Here is a 24,905-nt window from a genome sequence, read left to right as displayed (position 1 = left end):
GACTATGAGGAGCGCCAATACAGCCAAAGAAAGAAAAGGAAACTAGGCATAATGGCTCAGATGGTTCTCATTGAACGTGGAATGAGATGGAGAGTAGAGTTCGGTCAAAAGTAGTGTTACAGGCCCAAGGTGTCGTTTTATACGTAATGATAGCCTGGTTCCAGGACCCTTCCACGTCAGAGTTAGGGAGGGGTACCAAGAAGATTAACCCTTCAGGAAAAAAGCTTCGTCATCGTAACAAGAGAATGCAGTACGGCATCAGCTGGTTCCAGCCTTCAGGAGAAAGAACGCAGTCTAGACCTGCACACCTGGGTTTGGTTCGTTACACCAACAAGTTATTTGACAGCTCATCTTGAGTTATTAGGGTAGGGTCCTGTAACGTACGTAATCTGTTTGCCTTGCCATAATGCCAATACGAGTCTTCAAAAGGGTTCGTGCATCACATAGCGGCTGGACTGATCTGATTGATTATATTAGAATGAACGAAAGGCTTCCGTTTCCTCTCCATTTCTCTACCTCTTTCCCTCCTGGTGATGCTCGAAAGGTTACTCCGGGTAGACGTTATAACCTTGCACTGATCAAGGTCTTTCGCGTAAAGGTTCAAGCTGACGCAATGGGAAATGGCTCTCAAATCAAATGCACATATATAAGGTTAATCCATTATCTACAATGAAACAAACATATATAATCGTTAACCGTTGGTTTCCGTCCTGAAATTAGCGGGCTATAAATGGGCTGGGGTGACTGACACACCACATACGATGACGAGTATACCTACGATTTGTATCAACAGGTGGTTCAGGTCTCCCATTTCCCTCATAAGCTCGAGGGACTCCATGAGCTCCACAAGCACGGGATAGTTGTCCTGGACCTATCTGATCGCCAGTATGTCAACGGCACGCTGATCGACTTGAGCATGGCGTCCACTGTCCCTCACCCCTTTGGCCCAGACCCAGTTCCATTGGGCTTGGGAAAATATTGGCAGCCACGCTGGACGTTCCAGAGCTTGGCCGCTTGAGATTTTTATTGCCTCCAAGAATATGTCATCGAGGCTTGAAAAATGGGCCAGGCCGGGTTCCTCGAAGCCAAGCCTGGAACTAAAGGCCTGAGAAAGACTTGCTGGCTCCAAGCCTACCGTCTCCCCAAAGCAACAAAGGATCTCCGACCTCGCGACACATGGCGTCCGAACGAGGAGCAAAGGTCATATCTATCCATGCTGAGTAATCAATATAAAAAGCTTGATATGACACAAGCACCCCGACATGACCCGCTTGACTTTGCCAAACATACTCCGGTGGCCAATAATGTCAAGAAACGGGAGACACATAGAGCAACAGGCCAAGGTGTCAAGAAAAGCATGGCAAAAAGGAAGCAGGTGAAGGGTAAGAAAGTCGACTAGTCAAAGACTCCAGGCTCCCGAGATTATGGTCTTCGTAGCAAGACAGTTAAGAAGTGATGGTTGGATATGTCTGTGCGTGTAGCTACCAATAGTCTTTTTCTCAAATCGGCTCATTTTAGAAAACAATTGTATTTCAGTCTTGATTGAGTAGGTTCATCTCTTTAATATCGTTTACCTGAGCCGGGCCCATATTCATTCAATCGTCATGATTTGTGGGCACCAAGGACGTCTTCAGACATACTGGATTGACAGATCATGCTTCGCATAGGTACGTGACTTTAATAAGAAAATCCACTTTGATATCTCCAAGAGGCACAAATTGATTTTCATTCCTGGTCTTGAGCCAACTGTCGAGAAAAGAGACGGCAGTTTTGGACCCCAACTTGCAATAGATCAGCTCAACCGGCTTTAAGCCCATCATGTTTGCTATCAAATTCGGAGATCCTCTCGCTCTCGTGGGTGCAGATAAGCGAAGCGCATCTTGGCCAAGACTGCATTTGTACTAACTGCATATGGTGTTATGAACCGCTCCGACACGCAATACAAGCGCCTGCTACGTGATATTGCAGCATCCGACCTGTACTGCTCGTGTGTTTCTCTCTCCATTGGGGGCCGAGACTTGTAACTTGGTCTGTTACGATCCATTGCGGTTGGACTTGATGTGTAGAAAACAAGATTCTGAGCTCAGTTGCGGGCCGAAACATGGCGGTCAATCGTGATGGTGAAACGTTGCGGTGCGTTTATTTGGACAAGCGAGCTTATCTTGATGCATTTTAGACGCATGAGGGTTTGCCCAGGTCATGGATGTTGCAAATCAGTCGGCTTAACTTGGTATAGTTTATGAGCAGCAGCCGTAAGCTGGAGCTGCCCTGTAGCTTAGCTTCGCTACCCGTGTCCCCGAATCTGATTGACTTGACGTCACTGGCACTATTGTAGATTGAGTTTGGACAGCACATAGAAGAGAGTATGGAGGTCAGCCGAAATACTTAAATAACTTTGCTTCATCCTCATTTTACTACAACATATTTTCTCTAAATTATAAGCAAGTAGTATTATTATTCGTTATAAATATCAAGGCCGTCATTATTATTCCTGTTGCTGGTACGATTTTCAAATCCTGTTCTCACAAACCTCAAAGGTTGTCACCTTGACGATCCGCGAATTGTCACTTCCAACCTGTCCTGTCAACTCCTCCTCACTCTCATTGTCCCTCGACCTCCACGCCGAGACTCCCTTCTCAGCAGACGATCTACTCTGGAAATGGTGCTCCCCAGCGTAAGCTGCCTGGCCGTCTCGCCCGTTGCCGTCCAGGTCGTCCTCCCTTGCGAATGTGGCGAGGCTAAAAAGATCGCGATGCTTATTGCCGCTGCCGTTGGTTCCCTTTGAAGGCCTGAACCCCCCCGAGCCCATTGGCTGATCAGTGTCCCGCAACTCAGACCGTCCCGATGTCGTTATGCCAAGCTTGCGGCCGAGTAATCGAAGCAAAGGCCGCAGCGTTGCCAAAGACCCGGCCGTGACGGCCAGGCCCTGTTCTGTTGTCGACCAGATGGCGATGTCGATTGTTGCCCCTGTTAGGGTTTGTCAGTTGTGATTCATCTTGTTTGGAGTTGGAGTTGCGACTTACATAAGAAGTCTGGGTTCTTGAAATCTTTGACGAAAGGGAATCGAACGACGACAGCTGCGCTTGCCCTGTAAAGTGTGAGCCAATGTCTCTTGTAATAACGAGGGTATACCAACACGCAGGCCATAGCCATGATAGGAATCAGAGCCAGCTTCGTCCTCCTTCCCATGTTGAGCTTGAACACCAAGAACATTGGTAGAATAGCACAAGTGAAGTCTGATATAACACTGAACACACTGTACAGATAGGTGAGGGCCATGATGACCTCAGGCTTGACGCATTTTCCGGGTTGGTCTTGGTTCCAGAAGTACGAGATCGGCGTGCATTGGAAGAGAGTGACGAAGAAGAAGACGACTCCGGTGCAGACAGTAATGGCCATGACGCCGTAGAGGATCCATACGTCGAGTTTTCGTGTCGTGATGCGGAGGAGTAGGTAGCCAATTGAGATCTTTGAAGATATCATCGTGAGGCAGTACCTATATGGACGGTTAGCATGGCGGACACGGTTAGACTGGAGGTATCCAACCATAAGTAGCACCACCACCACCATTTCATTGCTTGCTGAAAGTCATGAGGGTCGAGGTCGTCTCTGTGTCGACCTGTGCCATGCTTCACACCAAGGAGGGCCGACATGACGAATAGGAGAAATGTGATCTATGCAGCCATGTAGTCAGTATATGTTGTCATTAAAGTATACAGATTTATTGTGTCAAATATTGAGTATGGATAGTCTGATCAATTGATGTATCGTCGTGATGTTGGGGTGTCGTTGAGGTGAGCGACTTACAAGAGCACTGCACATGAACCAGTCATCCAATCCAAAGTTTTTGACCAAGCGCACGCGAACATAGATACGTAGTGCGACTGCTATCACTGAGGAAACGGCAAGAGTATAGCATACGACCTGAAGCTCAGGGCCTCTGTTGGGGACAGACATGACTGTCGATGAAGCCAGGCTCTATCCTGCTTCAAATCATATGGGAATAAAGGGGAAAAGAAAAAGGAATCACAAGGAGAAAAGCAAGAATGATTGACGATAAACGAAAGGATCCAGGATCCGGCAGATGCGGGCCGCCAGGAGTTCGTCGCACATATATGGGAATTTTGTACAAACCTACGACGAACCGAGGGACCGGGACCTACAGAACCCAAGTTGTCGGGACCAGACCAATTCTGTCCTACGGCCCTTGTACGGCGTGTCACCAAATCCACCGTCGCTCAACTCTCATCTCATAGCGGAGTCCATACGATCTGCACACTTGGGCAGCCATGCTACTCGCGGGATCAGCGGGCATGCCTCGGTCTGGAGCCTCTCCGGGGGGTTCAACAGAACGGGGAGCGCCTCCGGGAGGGGGCAAGAGACCTCGCCTCGAAACCCCTGGCATTAGCTTCTGTCGCGCGTGTTTGAGAAGAGACATGCAGGTGAACAGATTTGTCTCTGTGGAACCATGCCTGGCCTGACCTGTCCGTTCGTCTGGTGCTTTCGTAGGTGGCTGAGACCTAGAACAACCCACAGACGGAACTACCGCTAATAAGACCCAAGACAAGACTAAAATTAAGCTGATGGGAGAGCCGAGGAACGGGTGTCAAGTCCCAATTTGGGCAAAAAAATCACTAGCAGCCCCGAGAAAATCTCCACCACCTTTTACTCACTGTACGATTAGATTCTGTATCGCTATAAACTCTTGCAACGCCACCTGCAACCGAGCCAGTGTCAGAGTTTCTTCCTCGTACCTGTCCTGAATCAGTCAAGAATTCCAGGGTCGACGCCCAACTCTGAGCTAGAATCAGTAGCCTCTCTCTGCCGTGCGGAGACCATTGAGCGCCCGCAACTAGGCAGCTTCTAGTGCAAATAGTCAACCGGCAGTTGAAGCTTGTGTCAATTTGACAAAGCGCTTTCTGTCGTGTCGTGCTTGCTTTTGCGAATGAGCCATCCGTGTGTTGACTCGAGCGCACTAACATTTACATATCAATCGCTAGATCGTCGGAATACGGTACCAAAACCCCTGGCCCTGGTCCTGGGACTGATTTTCTTACTTTCTCCCCTTACTACGACCGAAGCGAGCACTGATCATCATTGGGAGCCTCAGATTTGCCAAACCCTTTTCCTCTTCTGTCATGATGGCATTGCATTGTTTGTGGAGAATCGAAGATCATTGCTGTTCCACGGATAAACATATCTCAAAGGAAATATGATTCAGAAGCGCTGACATCCCATCCTGGTCTTTCTAAGCATTGAGTAATAACTCAAGGTCAAAGCGAAATGCGCAAATTTCCCTCCCTTGAGAAAGACACAAACTATTGTCCGCAACGCGTATTCTAGGGAGCTACGCTTTAGAATCATGCCATGGCTGAAGCCTCTTTTTCTTAGGTGCCTCGAGTTAATTCCGCACAGAACAGAAGAAGAAGAGGAGAAGCGTCTGATGGGTCGATAAACGTGAAACAAAGTCTCGATTGACTGGGAATGCCCGTCCATCGACGTCGCTTATTGACTTTGCAAGGGAGAGGCCACGTGCATTTGCGCGATCGGTGGCTGCAGGGAAACGCCACTCCAGTTTTATTTTTTGTTGGGCCCGGCTCAAAGTTGCATTTTCATGATAGTGACAGAATGTTATTTTTTTGGTGCTTCTCTTCTCCGCTCTCAGTGGCCAGTTTCGTTCCATGGATCAAGCCTCAATTGATCTATTTAGCTCGCCTAGAACCTCGTTTTCTTCTTTTAAGGTTATCGATCATGACATGACTTAGTACGGCAAAATTTATGGGCGAAATTGTGGAATGACATTCTACAGTGAGTCTGTGGGCATCTTTGAACCCTTGTGGATTATGGGCTCTGGATATAGGCAGGGTTTGGAGAAATTGGCCGGCTGTGCCGGTCGCAGTGCACAAGGTGAGATTGGAAACCCGTCGCATGCAATGCATCGGAGTTTTTTGACAATCCGGAAGGTATACGTGATGCGCGATGCTACTATGTAGAGATAAGGGAATGTAGATCTCATCTTCACCGATAATCTCGCAGTCCAGTACCGGAGTAGAATCTCAGACGCTGACAGGGGTTGAGCCCCAATGTCTCGCATCCAGAGATCAGTCAGAAACTCACTGCAGATACTGATCATTGCAGATCTGTGGTTATATAATCGGATTTAATTAGAGACGCGCACATGACCTTCCAGGACTAGGTAATTAACATTACTGTAGCCGGAATCTAAAGGCTGGACGCGATGAATTATTCCTCCTCTCATATGCATGAACTCCAATGCAGGGAATTCTTCAGCAATCAGCAGGCAACGAACTGCACTAGCCATGCAAGCACCATCACAATAACAAGCCACTTACCACTCACGCAAATTTCCGATCCCTCTGAACCCTTCCTGCATCACCCCAAACTCCAAGGATGGAAGAAAAAGGAGAGCTTACCCTATATCAACCCCTGCCCCCGCATTCGGCTGACCTGGGGGCGGGGGAATCGCGGGGATGGCAAATGGTAATGGCAACACGAGAAAAAAATGAGCCGAGAATGGGTTGGTCAGTCAGGTGACTAGGCAAGAAGGAGGCGTGGTCACATTCACCCCCATAATCTCGAATTTGGGAGGGTAATTTGGCCTGAAGGCTTTGAGTTTGTATACCGCTTCAACCGTGAGTCTGTTGGTTGTGACCGATATAGCGACGCGTAGAGGCGTTCTTGCAGTCTTTGAGAATCATTCAAAGACCTGCTGAATCATCAGAAGCACTTCTAGCCGAGGTTCGACGCCAGGTCACGAGCCGCGATGGCTTCATCACCCCCGCGCCAGAAACGCCGCAAGGCTTCGTGCAAAGAGTTCCAATGCACCCATGAAGGTTGCGGGAGGACATATTCCCGAGCCGAGCATCTTCAACGGCATCAACTCAATCGTTAGTATCATCCAATTGGACCAATTATCCCCCACTGACGCCGTTATAGACTCCCCCAAAGAGATCTACTACTGTGACTATCCGGATTGCTCATTTACTTTCGTCAGGAAAGATCTCTATGCGCGTCATAAATTGAGACATGAGAGACAGGTGCAACAGTATGGAAATGGTCGGCTTTCTCAGAGGCCCCAGAAGGAGTTTTCTAAATTACCGAGGCAGCGGAGTGAGAGGTACTCGTTCAGTGAGGATGGTTCAGCGTGGAGTGACACCCAAGATGAAGCACGAGAGACACCAGCGAACGAACGACAAGCTTCGACAACTCGGATGTCCATGGATGCATCGGCAATTGACCCCAACAACTCGAAACAGTTCGGGGTTGATGGAGGGCTATCCCGACAAGACTCTGGCCAGCGAAATGACCTAGGAAGCGCAAGTGGCTACTATGCTGACCAACGACAACTCGAAAGTCGCGAATCTTCACCAGAAAAGCAAGCTATAAGCACTTTACCGTCGTTCCGGATTGATCAGATGCCTCCTGCTGACATGTCCATGCCTCTGGCAAGTCCTGAACTGACTACTCGCCCGGAGCGCGCTCGCACACAATCTTATGCCATGCCTAATGGATTATCAACGTCCAATGAACAAATCATGGAAGAGCAGCATTTCGGACTCTCACCATCTAGCACAGATGAATTCACGACGTGGCTCTTCACTGGTCAAGGACTAGGCTCAAATTACAACAATTTCATACCAGGAAACTTCGGCATGGCAGGATACTCGAACAATTTCGGCCAGCTATGTACGGATTACACGGCTCAGCCGGGCTTGATGGGCGGTTCTTATGTCGAACCCATCAACAGCCTTTGGTTCCAGTCTGAACCAATGGCGATGGCTACACCAATGGTCGATGTATCACAATTTGGAAAGACCGGTCTTTCAGAGCACAAGAGGCAGTCGTTGCTTCATTATATGATGCAGCGATTCAACGAGATCAGTCTACATGGAAGCAGATCAGCAGCAGATATCAAGGATGAGATTTTTGGCAGCGATACTGATGCCGAGAATCATGTTCTCAGCCACGTCAACGTGGAACGTTATCTCAACTCATACTGGGACAACTTCCACGACCAACTGCCCATCCTTCACCGCCCAACATTCATCCCGGAAACCGCCAATGACTTTTTGTTGCTGGCTGTTCTTATCATGGGAGCCTCGATGCTGGACAAAAAGGGAGCATCTGAAGATTCCGTGGACAAAATTTCAAAGTTCACCACGTTTGTCTCCTGGAACCTTCGTTGGCAGGTCTTCATGCATGCGGACTCTCATCCACCTGCAAAACTCTGGGTCATCCAGACACTCTTACTTCTGGAGGTATATGAGAAGATGAACGCAACTCGAGTTCTTCATGAGCGTGCTCATATTTACTTCCCTACGACATTATCGCTGATGCGTAGAGGAAGTGCTCTTACCGGAAAACAATCTTCATATGCCTCTCGGGTCCCAACTCCAATGGGCAGTCCTAAGATAGGATCTTCGAGACTATTCCCTGGACCGAATAAACCAGGGTTCAATTCTTCACCCGAAAAATGGTGGGACCATTGGATTGCTCAAGAAGCCACGCGTCGAGCTGCCCTTGCTGCGTTTATCATTGATGCTACCCATGCCGCTCTTTTTGGCCATACACCGACGCTGGTGATCCATGAGATCAAGCTTCCTCTTCCTTGCGACAACACCTTATGGTCTTCAGACTCACCATCGGAAATCGGCTGTGTTGAGTCAAGTCTGCACGCAAACGGCGTCACGCCTATCACTTTCCTTGACGGACTACAACGCACGCTCAACGGACAAAGAGTGAGAACAAGCCCGTTTGGAAGAATTGCACTTCTTGCAGCACTTCTATCCGTGACATGGCAAATGCATCAAAGAGATTTGGACCGTTCAACACTTGGGACCGACACCATACCTGGCGTTCAAGAACGATGGCGTCCAAAGCTTCTAAGGGCATTTGACTGGTGGAAGAAGGACTACGATGATGGTGTTGCTCATGTCAAGCACGCTGCTTTTGATTGGCAGAGACTAGGCTTGAGCAGCAGAGGTGGAAGTGATGATGGCGATGCCATGGAGACACTTGGTACAGTGCTTTATCATCTGGGCCATATTACCGTATACATCAGTATGCCAGAGCTTTGCATCTTTGCGGGCGTTCCTCAGATCCTTGGACGCACTGTGTCTTCTGTGGACTGGAGAAGAACTGAGGCTAAGATCAAGGAATGGGTTGCTTCGCCTGGAGCCATTGGTGGAGTTTATCACGCGCTCCAGCTCATTCGGCTTATTCTTCTTCAAGAAGCGCCCAGGAGAGGCGTGACGAAGGATGCTAGTGGTATGCCATCAGCATTTTCCCCATCTACTTATCCCAAGTACGATGCTGGGAGCGACAAGCTGCTAGTCAGGGCCTGGGCATTATACTATGCTTCTCTGGTATTATGGGCATATGGATATGTGCAAGATGGAAACATCGAGCCGTTCCCAGATCATCTACAATACCCTTCCAGCAGTTATGGTATACCGACGATGGCGACCGAGGCTAGTGTTCACTCATCCTCTGCCCAAGGCACTATCAACACTCCTCAAGGATCTCATCCTGAGCAGACGCCCATGTCATCGAATATGGACTACGAAGCGTTGAAGCGTGATCGCCATGAGGATCTTCGGACATATCTGCAAATCATGATCCCGCCCACCATCGACTCCATCAAAGCCTTCCACTTACACCAAAACCAAGCTGGCGTAGTTGGAAACAGAAATAAGATCATTGGTTTGTTGAGTGTTGTTGACGATGCATTGACGAACACACGTTGGGAGCTTTTGTCTGAGGCAAGGAATAGGCTGAAGATGGCGGCGTCAATGATGCAACAGCCTCGTGAGCCAAGGATGTGAGAGAGGCTGGATGTTTGATAATTCAAAAAAATGTTTACGTCTGATGAGTTTGGATACCTTTGGGATTTGTATAGTATTAATATGAAGCGATTCGGCGGCAGTTATTGATTTTAGCATTTTCACATGTAGTCTTATCCTGGCATATAGTGTATCTCAAAGTCTACGTGAGTGAGACTTATCTCGAAAATATCTAAATTCAATTATATTTGATAACATAATACTTCGGCAATGATGAAGCTGATGAGGTATTTCGTGGTGTCGGAAGCACCTCCGATGCCTCGGTCATATCGTCCGATGTCGGGTCCCAGCATTGCCTCACCCAACGTCCCTGAAGACCATTGACTCACCACTTAGACTACTACCTTAGTTGAACATATTGGTCACAACGATGGATTGGATTATTTAGACAGTTTACACATCAATATTGAACCTAATCTTTTCATAAGATTCTTTGTTGAGTTCTCGATCATTAGTTACTACATCGGACTCACAAGGGTACCCCGGAAAACTTCACAGAAGGTGTTTTCCGGTGGCTTGATCCATCGGCCTCGAAGCCGTGCTGCCACACAAATCCCCAGCTTATCTTTTCCACTGGACTTCTCTAGTGGACCATCATTATCATCTCAAGCCGGAAGTTGGCCCGACTCCATGGGGAATATGGAGTTTGGTCCCTCACGTGATCGGATCATCGTGTGGAGAAGTTTTGCACTCAAAGTCCGGAACCATCCCGAGAGAATAACAACGCTCAAGTCCCCGCGTCCTCGGAGTTTCAGCCCATTCAGTCCCAGACTCTCGGTCGATTCTTCCATAAGCTTCTTATCTCTAGAGTCAGATCATCTCGTTTCTAGAACCTCTCAATGACCCTCGTGGCCGACGACTCAACTGCCTCGATGGCTCGGAAGCGTCCGGCGCCCTCCGATGGGGGAAAAGATGCACGCAAAGCATCATTGGCGTATGTCAATATCTTGTTCTCCACTATTTTTGTCTTGCTCTGGTGACTTACAGCTTCGTAGGTGTCTTACATGTAGGAAGAAAAAGGTTCGGTGTTCGGGGACTACTCCTTGCCAGTACTGCACCAAGCGTGGATTGGACTGCAGGGTTCCCGAGCATGGACATAAGCGCATGTATATGGCCAAGTAAGTTCTTTCGTAACCCAATTAGGACTTACAGCTGATGTTTGTCACTTGTTAGTCGTATCGAGGAACTTGAGAGCAAATTGGCTAGATATGAAAGAGATGGCTACGATGGACTGCCTTCAACTCTACCTCCTAGGGCATCTGGTATGGCTCTCCTCTTATCCTGATATAATTCGACCTATACTGAGAAGCTTAAGAACCCCCAGTTTCTACTACACAGAACGGCCAAAGGAGAGACTCCAATTCTAACCCACAAATATCTCACTCCTCCCCTCAAGACCCTCTCCATGTTAGATCAAGATCCTCAAGCTTCATCCGCCCTTCTACAAGTTTCTCCGCACCCCTAGCTCAACATAAATATCCTCCTTATGATGGCACTCAAGCATCACCAGCTGCAAGTAAGTTGACTTCTCTCCAAGCTTCCTGATCTTACGCTCATAATTCAGCTATCCTTGCTGGGTCTTCCCTCAGCTCTAGTCATACTTTTGGCTCCCGAGTCCAAGATTTACTCGGCTCGTCTCGTCCCGAGTCAGAGCCGACTTCAAAACCCTGGATCAGCCCTGAAGCAAACTTACGTCACGAAGTTATCAGCCATCCATGGCGTCTCTCCAGCAGTGACTTTCCAAAGTTGCCCCCAAGAGATGAGGCTCAACGGTTGTTAGATACAGCCCTGTTCTATATCGGCCAGTCACAGCATCATATTGATGCCCGTGAGTTTTCTGATAAAATGTGGGCTTTCTACCAGAATCGTGATGATCCTGCTCAGATGGAGTCTCTGTGGGTTCTCGAGATGATTCTTATGATTGCTATTGGAACCCTGTTCGACGCCAACCCCGAGGGGAATGACGACTTTTCTGGGGTCAGACTCTTTGAGTATGCCCATAGAAACGTTCCGACGTTGTCAGACTTGCGATTCAATGGAAAACTTGGTATTGAGATTTTCGCTCTCTTTGCCATCTATCTCGGCAACATGAATCGTAAGGAAGAGGCATATCTCTATGCAAGTTGTCTCATAGCTAATTCTGGAACAATGGCTGACTTTGCTCGTAGATTAGCACCGCCATGCGCTTGGCAATTTCACAGAAGTATCACAGAGTATGTGGAACAAGGCACTTGATGCAGTCTGAGAGAGTTCATATGAACCGTCTCTGGTGGACTATTTACATGCAAGAACGGTGAGTGAATAGAAATATGGACCTCCGGAACGATGGCTAATGGATATGTGTAATTAGACGTTTGGCTGCAGCGACAGGCAACCCTCCGAGCATTGGTGATGAGGCAATCAACATCCCTCTTCCCACTGATTCACCTGGCTTCCCACCTGTTGGCCCGATGTGCACAAACATCAGGATCGCCCGAGCCACGGGTCGTATCTTGGCTGGTGGGTCTACATGAATTTATAAAAGTTTGTTGCATTATAACTGACACTTTATTAGTGCTCTATAATCCTGAAGACGAGTCAGAATCTACCTTTATTCCTCACGTCCAAGATATTGTCAAATCCTTATACCAGATCTCCCAAGAAATCCCTTCAGATGCAGTTACAGATGTGTATAACTTGGGTCGGGACCAGTCTTTGAGAACGACTGCTTCATTGCATCTGATGCTCTTCCAGGTATGCAAGTTAGTGGAGAGAAAGAATAACTGTACTGACTATTGCACAGGCAACAATTCTTACGATTCGACCACTCATGCTACATGCCGCGAAACTCATTCTCAGCGGAAATGGCCTCACAGGAGAACAGCTACATGCGTCACCTCTCGGAAGACTATCGAGGACTTGCGCTGAGGCTGCAAGGCGACAGCTCAAGGTTGTCGCCACGCTCAGAAAACGCAACATGATCGGTAAGTTGACTTTGGACTTTTGGTATTCTTTTACTAACACGGCTTAAGCAATCTTCGGCTTTTACGACTTCGAAGCCTCCTTCTCAGCTGCGTTCATCATGATTCTCGCTGCGATCCTGGATTCAGTCTGTGAAGAGAGTATGAAAATCAACCCCAAGCCCGGCTTGACCCAGGCATTGGAAGAAATACAGCACCTTGCTGACCATGGAAACACGTATGCTCGCGAGAGATTGCAAGAGGTCAAGAGACTATGGAAGGTAATGGCACAAAAGATCGAGTCACTACAAGTGGTCAACGTGTCTCCTCAAGGTCCATCTGGCGAAGGCCAAACTACCAACGGTGTCGCACAAACCAACGGTGCAACCCCCTCTGGTTTCGGCGGCCTACACCGTGGCGAGCTCCTCCCAGGAGACCAAAGCCAAACATCGCCAGAAGATTTCATGCCTCTCGACACAGACTTATGGGACAACTTCTCTAACCTCTGGGTTCCTATGCCTGAAGTCGTAGAGGGGGGCTCACAGCAGGAGATGATGATGGGGGATATTCCGACTGATGACTTCTATAAGCATTGCTATTCTATGTATAATAACCCGGACTGGGATCTTACGGGTGAGGATGTCGGGGACTTTGCTGAGCTTGGAAGACATATTCAGGATTCATGATGGCAGTTTTTGGGAAAGAAAAGTTTGATTGGGCATTCAACTACCCTAATACTCGTTTTTAATGTCGGTTTTTGGTGGGGCATATTGCTCAACCACGAATGCATACATGCTTGGATAAAATAAAAGCTGGTTACTTGATGAAATAAGATCAATCGATCGCGTTGTCCTAAGTAATAAAAGTACTTATGAATTTAGGATACTTTAGAGTGATTATGTATACCTTAATTTATAAAACTTAAGGATGCTTTAGGATACCTTACTTAGGATAAATTTTCTAACCAGCTTATCTCCTCCTCCTGATTTGGAGTCTTCCTTAGTCATAGAGGCTGATTAATCGACTCGGAGCATCTTTCCAGCGAAGCCGCATTGCTTAGTGCTCTTCGGATGAATTCAGTGGCGCAGAAGTGACATCAAGTAACGTTGATTAACGCTGTTGGAGTAACATTAGTCACTGGAAAAGCGCGCTAAGCCCTGTAGATCTCCAGAGGTCCCTTATTTTCGCGTCTTTGCCAACGAAAAACTTGGCAAAGACCGGAGGCTTTCTCTGTAGGATTCAATTCGGAGAATAAGATGCGGACTTTGATAGGATAGTAGCCATTGGTTTCATAATATGCGGAATTTGGGTTAATGTGGTACAATTGATCAGCATCTCAGGTGTTGGCAAGATATAAGACGGCTGCAGTGCCAGCTGAGACTCCATCACCACAATCACTTTCAATCTCACTTCTTATGCACTCACCATAATTAGACATCAATCACCAAGTTTCAAAATGTCAAAGACTCTCGCTGTCATCGGCGCCACTGGCAAACAAGGCGGCGCTGTCATAAACTTCGTCCTCAACGACCCAGAGCTGTCAAAGCAATACAAGATCCGCGCCATCACCCGCGATGTCAACTCTGAGAATTCCAATAAGCTCAAAGAGCGGGGTGTTGAAGTCGTACAGGGTGACTTAGCTGACCCTGCCTCTATCAAGTCTGCCCTGAAGGGAGCACACACACTCTTCTTCATGACAACTCCTGCTTGGACTGCTACCGATTTAAAGCCCGAGTTCGAGGCCATCAAGAAGACAGCTGATGCAGCTGTTGAAGCTGGTATTGATTACATCATCTTTAGCAGTCTTCCTAGCACTACAGATGTCTCTGGCGGGAAGTACACTGCCAACCATCCATTTGATGCTAAGGCTGAGGGCGAGAAGTACATTCGTACACTTCCCGTCAAGAGCGCCTTTGTCCGTCTTGGCTTCTTCCTCGAGAACATCATCCAAGTTCCTCTCTGGGCTCCTCAGAAGGATGAGAATGGCAATTGGGTTGTCTCTCTCCCTTTCACTCCCGAGACTCGCATCCCGTGGATCGACAACGGCAGTAATTGCGGAAGTTTCGTCGGCGCAATTCTGGCCGAGCCTGAAAAGTATGAAGGCGTAGGCTTTGATGCAGCTGCTGGGTTTTACAGCCTAGAGGAACTTGTCGCTATTGAGAGCAAGGTTACCAGCAAGGAGATCACTTACAAGCAAATCTCCTCTGAGGAATTTGCTGAGAAACTACCCATCCTGAAGGATGTATATGTGCAAGCCTTTAAAGCTGGTCAGGAGTTTGGTTACTATGGTGCTGATGGAGAGAAGTCAGTTGCTTGGGCTGCTGAGAGGGCGAGAGGCAAACTTATCACTCCTGAGGAGTTCTTCAAGGCGAACCCTCTCAAGTTGGAGTGATGAAGTATGTAAAGGATCTTCGTATTTAAATGTCATTGCTTAACAAAGAGTTTCGAGAGGACGAAGGATACGATAATTGGGTTAAGATGTAGTAGAGCGAGCTTTCAATGGAACCTTTCCTGCAATAAGCTTTTGTACTGTGATAAGTTGTTGGTTGTGTTACCACTTTTTCCTCGCATGGAGTTCTATTAAATCCACTGTAAACCCAGAGTTGAATGCCAAGAGCAGGAACCTTAGGCCGAAAGCCCTAGACTAAGTGATAGAAAGGCTTAGACAATATTAGGATATCTTAGGATAGTTTATAATAGACTTAGTATGCTTTTATTCTCTTACCGCCATGGAAAGTCTTAAATCTTATGGCACCCGGAGGATGGTTCCTTTACCAGCAGTGAGCTTTCCGGAATTTTAGTGTGTGTCAACTAGTTGAACAAGAGCTCAGAAAAACGCTTCTGTGCCTCAGTCTCGTCCCATTCGACGATAAGCCTATCCTTGGACTCAGCCAACTTCCTCTGTACAAAGGGTTCCATAGCGGCTCTCTCATCATCTGGGTCTTTTCCGAAGAACAAAGGGCTTGGAATTGGCAATTGAGTCTGACTCACTAGAAAAGAAGCAGTGGCCGCCTCATTCATTGTTTTCTCGACGGGAAACTGAACGAGGCTCGGGCATGGCACTCGTACCATAACATCTGGGGGACATATCTTCCACTCGTACCCGGTGAAGAATATTGGAGCCTCCAATTATCAAGGGTGAAACGAATGTTGCTGGTTTTCCAAACTTCTATTGGACGAACCCTTCAACTTTGCGACAGAAGGTCTTTAATCGGAGTTGTTGCTGTGCTGCCTCGAAATCTTCATCGTTCTTGTCCCATACAAGGTTGTCGTGCTCTTCCTGGCCGTTATACATGCCCATGTTGTCTTTTCAGTGAAGAATACTTTTTGTGATACGAGATAATGAAGATGGGAATTGCTGCGGTGAGGGCTGTTGGGACGTTGTTGGTGGACAACTACTTGCATACAATCCCGGTAGGGCCTGTAATGGGTCGGTGTGTTACAATTGAGCCATTCCAGGTTCTCATTGGATAATTACAAGTCAGGGGACGCTGAAATATGCAGGGAATACCGTGGTTTATGATGTGAGCATTCACGTTAGGACTGATCTCACAGGAGAATCAACTTCATTATCATATACTAAGCTTCTAATAATCGCACCTCAGATCTGTGAGTCGAATATGCAGTAAAAGTAGGGACATCTCACTGAGCCGAGCCAACAACTTCAGCACCAGCCGTCCTGCCATACACAACACACTCCAGCAGGGAAGATCCTCCCAGACGATTATCCCCATGAATACCTCCTGTAATCTCACCAGCAGCAAAAAGGCCAGGAATAGGCACAAGCTTGTCCTCACTCTTCTTCAACACACGGGCCTTCTGATCAATGGCGACTCCTCCCATGGTGAAATGTGTGATAGGCGTTACTCGGCCGATATAAATATCCTCATCCCGATTCTCCTCTCCGGCCTTGAGTGTCCAACGTCCACGCTGCTTACGGCCGAACTCATCGTCTGTGCCCTCAGCGACAGCCTTGGCATATTTATCCAGGGCAGCGATCTGAGCAGGCTTGAGATCGCGCACCTTGACCTTCTTGAGAAGGCCCTTCCATTCATAGAAGCCAATGTGGTTAGCCGATGCAGCAGAGGCACCAGGGTCAAGAAGAATAGTAATATCCCATTGCTTGATGACACCGTCGCCATCAGTGGCAGTTGGAAGCTTCATAATAGCGTTGCTGACATGCTCACGAGTATCCATCTCGTTTACAAAGCGAGAACCCTCGGGTGAAAGAAGAATACCGCCTTCACCACGGAGCATCTCAGCCGCGAGAAACTTGAGCATGGAGTTGGGCGTCGCGGGATCAACGAAGCCTGTTGGATGAATTTGCACGCTGTCCATATCTAATAGCTCAGCTCCAACAGCGGTGAGAATATCGTGAGACCCCGGCCTCTCCTCGTTCGTCGAAGGGATACCCTTTAGGTCAGGGCGATAACGTGCTAGAAGACCTGTGGCATCTCCAGCGAAGCCACCACTGGCGAATAAAACAGATCCCTCAAGGTTGTGCCTCTTCCCTTCCAATTCGTATTCGACACCTTTGACGTTGTTTCCCTCCTTAAGTAGTGCCTTGACTTCAGCAAGGTTGGTAATAGAGAACTTCTCATTCTCCTTGAGTTTGTTGAGTAAAGCGATGATAATGGCGGCTCCGGGCGGTGTCTTTCCAGCGCCGCGGTGAGTGCGAGCAACGCTGTGGCCACCAAGTGGTGCCACGACGCTGAGATCTACACCGATCTCATCAACAAGCCAGTTGACTGCAGCAGCTGACTCGGTAGTGAGTTTTGTGATGAGAGCCTCACGATCGACAGGAGGTTGTGTGAGATGGAACCGTGACCCAGCCGATCTGACAGAGTCGCTGTAGAAAAGTGTATCGCTCTCCACGCCAGCAGCGCGCTGAAACTTGGTGCCCGCACCGTTAATACCAGACGAAGCCTTGATGCTGTTACCGCCAGGCTTAGGGGCGCGATCAAGAAGATGAACCGATGGAGCCCCGTGCTGAAGAGCCTCATACGATGCTGATAAACCAGCGAGGCCGGAGCCGACGACGACGACGGGACGCGTGGACATGGTCTTTGAGAAAACAGAAGTTACAGTAGAAGTTTTAATGATGTTTCCGTAGAGCATAGCAGTAAGTGCGACTGCGAAGCCAATGCATGAAAGGAACAGGATCTGCGGCCTGCTCATTGTCCAGCGAAGGATGCGAGGCATTGGGTTATTATTGCGGGGGCGGCACTCATGGGCGGTATCGGCGATTTATACGATTGCAGCTGCAATGATCGTTGTGATTGCTCAGCGTGAGGTGTTGGATCATGGTGGACTGTTGTGGTCGTGGCTCACGGCTCATCAGGTGATTCTGTTACATCGTACGATGCGTGAGAATGAAGCTTCTCCGGCCTAGAAGGGGAAAGGGGTTTGGAGATGTTACGACGCATGATGTAGTCGTAATATGCCGAAGATCTCGGCAGACGTGAATAAGTTTAGAGATTAGTAGATTCAAGATTGATAATTGCTTTTGCCTTTTCCCGATTATCGGTCGTGGTACCAATCGGTCGGTCCCGGTTTTCCGGAGCTGGACGGCCCCACCTTCGGGATGACGGGAGGATGAAATACCGATGCAACGGCAACAAACGATACTTTCCGTATCACGTTGAGAAGATCATTACAAAGAAAGCATATCGGTCTAGGATCAGTCTCAGATGAGTACAGTTCCCCATTGTGCCTTGTGGCTGTCATCAAGTGGCCTGCACGATGAACCTGCAGGAACCATGATCCATATGACGATTGAGACTATGATCGAGATTCTAGTGCGCCTCACAAGGCATAGTCTGCCATTTAGCAACTGTTTACAGAAGCTGGCACAGGCGTCTGTTCGCTCCACTACCTGCATTGATCTCAGAATATCGTAGCGCTGGTGAATCGATTACAGATGCAATCAATCAACTTCGAGACATTGAACATGAGGTTCCTCATTTTTTTTTCCATATGTACAGTACCAAGCTTATTATGTCACATGCTAGCCACCATCTAATGAGCCGCGATGCTTCAGCGGCGGTTGTAAATACAAAAGCCAACGATCGCTGGCCGGTACAGCGAGTGACCTTCTAAAACTCCTTCAATGCAACGGACTCAAACCACCTGTTCGCCGAAATTGGGAACCTATACACCCTATTTTATAAGAATCCAAGTCGTAACGCGTGAAATGCAAAATCTTCATCAAAGCACGTCTAAGCAAGGTTTTGCTCGGCCTTGTGGTGACGGTGTGCCCGACCCTCATCGGACCAGGGGAAGTGGATGACGGGAACCTGGAAGAAGGAGTTGCTAATAACTTGTTAGTGATATATACTTTTATATGGCGAGGTGGTGAAACATACCTGCTGTCTTGGAGACCGGCGAGGGCATTGTACCAAGCCATGAATGCAGCCAAGAACCCAAACAATCCAGCTGCCTTTTGAAGAGCAAGCTGAGCACTGTGGTTGCCCAAGTCGTGAGCATAGTTCTCGCATGCAAGCAAGAGGAAGCAGATGTCGAGGAAGAAGAAGAGGGAGAAGAAGGCGAGGGTAGACTTGAGGGTGCAGATGAGAAGAAGTGTTGTGAAGATCCACCAGCCAGTCAGGAAGAATCCCATGACGGAACCAGTATCACCCTCATAAGGACCATCGGCGCCGAGGACGTTCCATGTTGGTGTTAGGAGAAGACCGTAGGCGATCCAGAAGCCGCCGTAAGATGATAGGGCGGTAGCACCGAATGTGTTTCCGACGGCCATTTCCCTGGACAAATGTTAGATCAAATAGATGAGTTGAGCGTGAAGTATGACATACCACATGCCAGCGCAAAGCTGAACAAGACCACCATAGCCAAAGGCCACAGGAATAGCAATAGCAGGTGAAGATTCACCACGGACGTGCATGTTGATGCATGATAGGACAAAGGTTGTGAGAGCGAAAGCGCATAGTCCTAGAGGAGCTGGGTTGGCGAACTTGCGGTGCTCAACAGGCTTCCAGAGACCTGGCTGCAGGGCACCACCGAAAGCGGGATGGATATTTGATGGATGGGCATAGAGATGGGGATGAGCTTGTTGATGGGCAGCAGTTGTCTGACGCTCCAGAGTCTTATCAGAGTCGTGAGGAGACTCGTTGGAGAATTGTTGTTGGTATTCGGGCATTGGTTGAGCCATTGCGAAGAGTGTTGGTGCGGACTGCTGAAGTCCACGTGATGTTCTATAAGTGATGTATCGACTGTCGACAAGAAATAGTATGACGGTCTATAAATGACCAAGCGTGAGATGAATAGCAAGAAAAACAACGAGATCGAAAGTGACAACGGGAGACAAGACAGATTTATAAAGCAGGACTAGACCAGGGCAGAAACTCAACACGGGAATTGAAGAGAGATATCAAATTAGGTTCTGGAGACGGAGGAACAGGGCACGCAGAGAACGTGCTGTGGAGTGATATGGGTACGTAGGTGGAGTGACGGTGGAGTGCCCCGACGACGAGGGCGTGGGGCGTGGAGAGAAGAAATGTCTGGCCAGGGTCGGTTTTTTTGGGGTCGAAAGGGTCTAGAATGGGGGGCGCAAGATCAACAACAGCTGCAGATTTGGGGGGCATCAGATGTATCAATTGGGCAAAAGATGAACATTATGTTCAATTATGTTGCTGTGGATAGACAATGAATGTCTAATAAGAACATATCTATTATCGTGGTTGTGGCTGCGAGTCCGTGAGGGTGACATGGCAAGGCACAACGGCCCGGATTGTCCACCTCATGATCTCTTCCTCTCCTGACAACAAAAACATATATTTCCGGCAAAATCTAAAGACACCCACAAGCAAAGGAGATATGCCCCTCTGGCTATTGTAATTGGCTACCCCTTCAAACAAAGGACCCTCATTAACATCAAAAACACCCAAACCCAAACCCCAACAATCCGGAGAACACCACAATCCGGAGAACAACACAATCCGCGGGGAATACAATCAGATTGTGGGGAAGACATGAGGAGAAAACTGAATGATCTGCTCGCACGGCCAAAGAGTAATCGGAAAAGATACCGTCGGTCTTTGACTTCCAGACGTTTCAGCGTGTGAACAAGCGCGTATTATGGATTACATAGCATGATATGCAGCATGCTGGCCCTAGCATAAGGTACATCTGAGATCCGGTGGTGCTGGGGTTATCCCTCAACTTTGCGGAGAAGATGATTTGTGAGAGAAATACATTTGACTAAAGATTGCAGGTAAGCAGAGAGGTTCGGGAGTTGATGTCGGCAGAGGCTTGACGGAGATCGTGTGAATGGATTGGAAGCTGAAGATCATCAGTTGATCAATCATCAAGATCGTGAACTCTCTGACCTGAGCTATACACGATTACATGTTATTTCATCTTGTTTCAAATGCCATTGCCCAATAGCCAACCTAACTTTAATATTGATACGTTGACAGCCTTTGCGATGTTTGTTACGGACAAACATTGACATGAGTCCTCACAGCAAACCGCCTCTTAGACGATCGAAGCACCAACCATAATAGCCGGAGACTCCCCTCCGAGACCCATATCCTAAAACCTCAATCTCACAGAAACAACCTCGATATTAAAGTAAAAACCCAAAGCTCTTTACGCTCAAAAGTCAGGGCGATCAACCAAGTCGCCTCACGGTCAAAACGTGGAGAGCCACGCGGAATGTCCACCTAGCGCCCACCTAGCAGTGGTGATCTGCCTTACAAACCAGCAAAGGTCTCACTAACAGGTCCATATTTTCCAAGAAATTAGCATTTTAGAGCACGTGGTGATTTTGCTGAAGAATTTAGTCATAGACCATGATGCAAAGTCTTGTGCAAGTGGGAGGGTCGGCAATGTTGATGCTTAGTGGCAGGGGCACACACACACACATAGCCAAGGAGGCTGATGTTTTTTTTCCTCCGACGGCTGCGGCCGAGATGCAACAGAGGGAAAAGAGCCAAGGGCATGGGATGTGAGGGGGTGCACTCATTAAGAATTGGAGAAATCTAGCAGGGGTGTGAGTTGATCAGGTTGGTGCACACCCATGACAGCATCACCAATTCACACTCAAGAAAATCTTCAACCAGAAACAGGCAAGAACATCACCAAAGAATCTGGAGATTTAAACTTGAATTAAACAATCCGGGGCAGACTCTGGGGTCCAAGATCCCGATTTATTTCCCCAGAATCTCCTCGAGGTAAACAATGAGGAGAGAACCTCTGGACGATGGCCGAAGGTGGGCCTAAGCAGCATCACTTTCGTCACTGATTTTGCGAAAGAGAGGCAAAAGACCCATTTTATCGGACGCCGACTTATCCGTTGATATACATACATGTAGAGCACGGTGCAGTCCTCGGTTATGCAGAGGGACACTCGTTTGAAGGGTGATCATTATGCAGTTGTGCAGCTGGAGAGAAAGCGTTGGCTCGAATAAACAAAGAGCCAAGAGTGAGAACTACGATCATGAAATCACCGTGACATAGAAACGGATACAGCAGCGTTTCGTTATGACAACTGCCAAGTCTAAACTCGTTCTCCAAGAAAAGGGCCTGGGCGAGAAAGTGGTAGGGTTCTCCTCAGGGAATGGCATTTGGAGAAGGGAGGATCAGGCGGGAATAGCGAGTAAATGGGCCAAGACCCGATGCATCGTGGAAAAGCCTCCCTCCTCTCGCCCTACTCCAACTCAATCCAACTGCCAGACCCCAAACCACAAACTCATCTGCACAGCTTGCACACAGCAGAATGCACCCCCAATCTTGAGAAAGGGTGCACATCGCCAAGATAAAATAACGTCGGCAGTCGTCTCAAGGGCTCATCCTCCGACGAAAGAACACAACATTCTCAACAAGAACACGAGAGAAGACCAGAAAAAGGGCCGTTTACTCTCTGAGTCTAATTCCTCGGAGGGGAATGTCTGGTTAATGAGGAAAATTAGCTTGCACTTTATCCTCGGTTGTCAGTCGGCTACAAGACGGATACTGTTATGACATCGAATGATCGATGCGCCCAAATTAGAATCCATTGTTTTTTGAGCCTCCTGTTTTTTTGTTCAGGGGTACTGATAGCGCTTCCGCTTGTTGCAGGGTTTGGCCGGGCGGCTCTTTTGGAGTAACCGAAGTGACGTTCGGTTACTGTGCGACTGAAAGTGATTGTCGTGAGTTTGACACTGATGCTGGGTATTATGAGTCGTGATATGCTGACATATTCCTTTTGTGAAGAACTTATGACTCAGTTTACGCCTCTCTCTGCAGGAAAAGAGACCTTCAGGCAGTTTTTCCAGAAGCAATTAGGTGCAGGGGTCTTCCTGGTGAGTGGCGTCCTCCACTTCAGGGGATTGAGTGTGGTGCAGGAACTGAGCGATGACGCCACGGCTACTGTAGGTGCCTCCAACTGTTTGTTCGTCCAACTTTGCTCCTCAAAAGAGTAACAGTCTTCTCTTATCCCCGTATCATCGATATTTTGATCACCAACCTCATCACGAGCATTCTCATTTTATGTAGATGATCACCCCAATCTCGCTTTGTCTTCACCGCAGAATCATCACCGATGAAGAATGGAGAAAAAGAAACAGTCTCCAAAATTTGCCCCCCATCATCATAACCTGACGGGTTCCACTGTCATCCTTGATCGTATGAGTGAGGATCCGCTCTTTGGTATCTCCTCTGCCTTGTCTCGCCACCTCCAAATTCCGCCTGCGGAAATATCATCTTTGTCGCTCTGTCCGAGACACCGAAGCATCTTTTGTTGCCCTGAAAGGTCACCGTTGCTACCCTTTGTTAGACAAACACAGATTGCGGATCCGAAGTGCAAACCCAAAATGAAGACTTTACTGCAAAACACCAGAACCAGAAAACACAAAGACAAAGACAGCCAGTTACCTATTCCCGCCTCACCCTTCTCCAACACCAAAAACCCTGGCTCTCATCGCTCATCAATCTCTGACACAAACTCGCACAGGCCACATTTACGCCAGCCAAGACCTCAAGAGCCGCGAGAGGCCAAGCTAGCTAGACAAGGATCTGATCTGCTGCTGCTCATCAAAAGGGTCTTGAACGGCAACTACGGCCGGTCACGATTTGTTACAGACACATCTTTTCTCTTCAGCGCATATCGGATTTCAATATCCGTGTCCAATCTGAAGGTCGCATGCGTCAATGCCCTCCTGAGTGAGAGGCTGAGTGTTGGTGATCATTGGTGCTAAATATCCCTCTGTGTTTCCACTGTAACTGCTACCCCTGAGGTTTGAACGCCAGGCAGATATTGACTGGATGGATACTTGTACAAACGATGTGTCGTAAGTTATCCTCGGTTGTGTTGTACTCCACGATGGAGAATGACTCAAGATGAAAGAGTTTTCATTCCCTTTTGAGAAACTTCCATTCCTCCGGATGGTAGTTGGTGAAATTTGTTGAGAATCTTTACTCTCACGATGCAACGTAACCCGAAGACATTGAACAATGCAATTGTTATCTAGTCAGCATAACCTCGGTTCTGTTTCCCCTGAAGTCACCTCCTTGAAGTCGGTAAAAGATGCCTCTGTCAAAGCGATAGGAGGTTGCCCGGGAGGCTCGGGCATGACCAATCTCGCGAGCGCGAGACACCAGCGAAGAAACCTCTTCGCCAACTCCTTAATGGTGTGGCACAAATGCTAGTATATGGATGGGGGTATTGAGTTCATGCGAGTGAGGCCTCACAATGAAGAACATTATCCCCACTGGATGTTCAACACAGAACAGAACACTCATGCATATTTCTCTGAGATGTTACCATTGCCACAAAGTGCAATGAAAGGGCAGTGCAATCTTTGATACTCTCATTCGGCAAACTCCCCTGTAACAGTTCGAGCCCGTCTGTGCTATAGCTTAAGACTGTCTTTGTGCTGAAGGTGAAGACCTGATACACTCGGGCAGCGTAAGTGTATCTTACGATTCAGGCATGTGTTGAAGAATTATTTACGGCCAGTGTTTTTATGTTCTTTTTGGACATCAGGTCTTCAAATCGAAACGATCATGAACATGATACTATGGTGATGTCTCTTCGTCTCTAAAGGGGCAGGTTATTGCATACTACTGGATGACCCTACAAGTGCAAACCTGGTGCTGAGGACAG

The 24,905-nt window shown here is 48.0% G+C and overlaps 8 protein-coding genes across 8 annotated transcripts; 5 read left to right on the top strand and 3 right to left on the bottom strand.

Annotated features, from left to right (window-relative positions):
- Positions 1-1,060: 1,060 nt before the first annotated feature.
- On the top strand, positions 1,061-1,399 carry FOBCDRAFT_200519 (uncharacterized protein; the record flags this gene model as incomplete). Its single annotated transcript, XM_054704277.2, has 1 exon — positions 1,061-1,399. The coding sequence occupies one exon, from the start codon at positions 1,061-1,063 to the stop codon at positions 1,397-1,399; it is 339 nt and encodes a 112-aa protein (XP_054560252.2).
- A 1,007-nt stretch (positions 1,400-2,406) lies between these two features.
- Positions 2,407-3,970, bottom strand: FOBCDRAFT_292197 (uncharacterized protein; the record flags this gene model as incomplete). Its single annotated transcript, XM_059611796.1, has 5 exons — positions 3,808-3,970; positions 3,547-3,674; positions 3,024-3,496; positions 2,531-2,967; positions 2,407-2,430 (listed from the first exon to the last, which is right to left on the bottom strand). Exons 1-5 carry the CDS (start codon positions 3,955-3,957, stop codon positions 2,407-2,409), a joined length of 1,212 nt encoding a protein of 403 aa, XP_059464722.1. The 5' UTR covers positions 3,958-3,970.
- A 2,671-nt stretch (positions 3,971-6,641) lies between these two features.
- FOBCDRAFT_159753 (fungal-specific transcription factor domain-containing protein) lies at positions 6,642-10,055 on the top strand. Its single transcript, XM_031178537.3, has 2 exons — positions 6,642-6,908; positions 6,958-10,055. The coding sequence occupies exons 1-2, from the start codon at positions 6,785-6,787 to the stop codon at positions 9,843-9,845; spliced, it is 3,012 nt and encodes a 1,003-aa protein (XP_031044424.2). The 5' UTR covers positions 6,642-6,784; the 3' UTR covers positions 9,846-10,055.
- A 266-nt stretch (positions 10,056-10,321) lies between these two features.
- On the top strand, positions 10,322-13,671 carry FOBCDRAFT_221625 (fungal-specific transcription factor domain-containing protein). The gene is made up of 10 exons (XM_059609579.1): positions 10,322-10,797; positions 10,859-10,981; positions 11,037-11,125; positions 11,179-11,379; positions 11,428-11,981; positions 12,032-12,156; positions 12,214-12,362; positions 12,418-12,596; positions 12,646-12,826; positions 12,875-13,671. The coding sequence occupies exons 1-10, from the start codon at positions 10,703-10,705 to the stop codon at positions 13,486-13,488; spliced, it is 2,310 nt and encodes a 769-aa protein (XP_059464721.1). The 5' UTR covers positions 10,322-10,702; the 3' UTR covers positions 13,489-13,671.
- Positions 13,672-14,003: 332 nt separating this feature from the next.
- FOBCDRAFT_221624 (uncharacterized protein) lies at positions 14,004-15,256 on the top strand. The gene has a single exon (XM_031178539.3). The coding sequence runs from the start codon at positions 14,259-14,261 to the stop codon at positions 15,192-15,194; it is 936 nt and encodes a 311-aa protein (XP_031044426.2). The 5' UTR covers positions 14,004-14,258; the 3' UTR covers positions 15,195-15,256.
- A 1,095-nt stretch (positions 15,257-16,351) lies between these two features.
- On the bottom strand, positions 16,352-18,294 carry FOBCDRAFT_221622 (FAD binding domain-containing protein). Its single transcript, XM_031178541.3, has one exon. The coding sequence runs from the start codon at positions 18,002-18,004 to the stop codon at positions 16,445-16,447; it is 1,560 nt and encodes a 519-aa protein (XP_031044428.3). The 5' UTR covers positions 18,005-18,294; the 3' UTR covers positions 16,352-16,444.
- Positions 18,295-18,737: 443 nt separating this feature from the next.
- Positions 18,738-20,165, bottom strand: FOBCDRAFT_249843 (GPR1/FUN34/yaaH family-domain-containing protein). The gene is made up of 3 exons (XM_059610890.1): positions 19,615-20,165; positions 19,168-19,563; positions 18,738-19,114 (listed from the first exon to the last, which is right to left on the bottom strand). Exons 1-3 carry the CDS (start codon positions 19,968-19,970, stop codon positions 19,021-19,023), a joined length of 846 nt encoding a protein of 281 aa, XP_059463678.1. The 5' UTR covers positions 19,971-20,165; the 3' UTR covers positions 18,738-19,020.
- A 2,809-nt stretch (positions 20,166-22,974) lies between these two features.
- FOBCDRAFT_221619 (uncharacterized protein) lies at positions 22,975-24,141 on the top strand. The gene has a single exon (XM_059609578.1). The coding sequence runs from the start codon at positions 23,350-23,352 to the stop codon at positions 23,995-23,997; it is 648 nt and encodes a 215-aa protein (XP_059467099.1). The 5' UTR covers positions 22,975-23,349; the 3' UTR covers positions 23,998-24,141.
- The last annotated feature ends 764 nt before the right edge of the window (positions 24,142-24,905 follow it).

The sequence above is a fragment of the Fusarium oxysporum genome, chromosome IV (assembly GCF_013085055.1).
Source record: "Fusarium oxysporum Fo47 chromosome IV, complete sequence".
Classification (NCBI taxonomy): domain Eukaryota; kingdom Fungi; phylum Ascomycota; class Sordariomycetes; order Hypocreales; family Nectriaceae; genus Fusarium; species Fusarium oxysporum.
This window is presented reverse-complemented; position numbering and strand designations above follow the sequence as displayed.

Bases quoted from the DNA above. Each gene is read 5' to 3' on its own strand.
- FOBCDRAFT_221625 (XM_059609579.1), top strand. From the start codon at position 10,703: ATGACCCTCGTGGCCGACGACTCAACTGCCTCGATGGCTCGGAAGCGT. The intron at 12,157-12,213 runs GTGAGTGAATAG...ATGTGTAATTAG, and splicing joins ACTATTTACATGCAAGAACG to ACGTTTGGCTGCAGCGACAG. The intron at 12,363-12,417 runs GTGGGTCTACAT...ACACTTTATTAG, and splicing joins CACGGGTCGTATCTTGGCTG to TGCTCTATAATCCTGAAGAC.
- FOBCDRAFT_249843 (XM_059610890.1), bottom strand. From the start codon at position 19,970: ATGGCTCAACCAATGCCCGAATACCAACAACAATTCTCCAACGAGTCT. The intron at 19,564-19,614 runs GTATGTCATACT...ACATTTGTCCAG, and splicing joins CAGCTTTGCGCTGGCATGTG to GGAAATGGCCGTCGGAAACA. The intron at 19,115-19,167 runs GTATGTTTCACC...ACAAGTTATTAG, and splicing joins GCCGGTCTCCAAGACAGCAG to CAACTCCTTCTTCCAGGTTC.
- FOBCDRAFT_221624 (XM_031178539.3), top strand. From the start codon at position 14,259: ATGTCAAAGACTCTCGCTGTCATCGGCGCCACTGGCAAACAAGGCGGC.
- FOBCDRAFT_221619 (XM_059609578.1), top strand. From the start codon at position 23,350: ATGGAGAAAAAGAAACAGTCTCCAAAATTTGCCCCCCATCATCATAAC.
- FOBCDRAFT_159753 (XM_031178537.3), top strand. From the start codon at position 6,785: ATGGCTTCATCACCCCCGCGCCAGAAACGCCGCAAGGCTTCGTGCAAA. The intron at 6,909-6,957 runs GTTAGTATCATC...ACGCCGTTATAG, and splicing joins TCAACGGCATCAACTCAATC to ACTCCCCCAAAGAGATCTAC.
- FOBCDRAFT_221622 (XM_031178541.3), bottom strand. From the start codon at position 18,004: ATGCCTCGCATCCTTCGCTGGACAATGAGCAGGCCGCAGATCCTGTTC.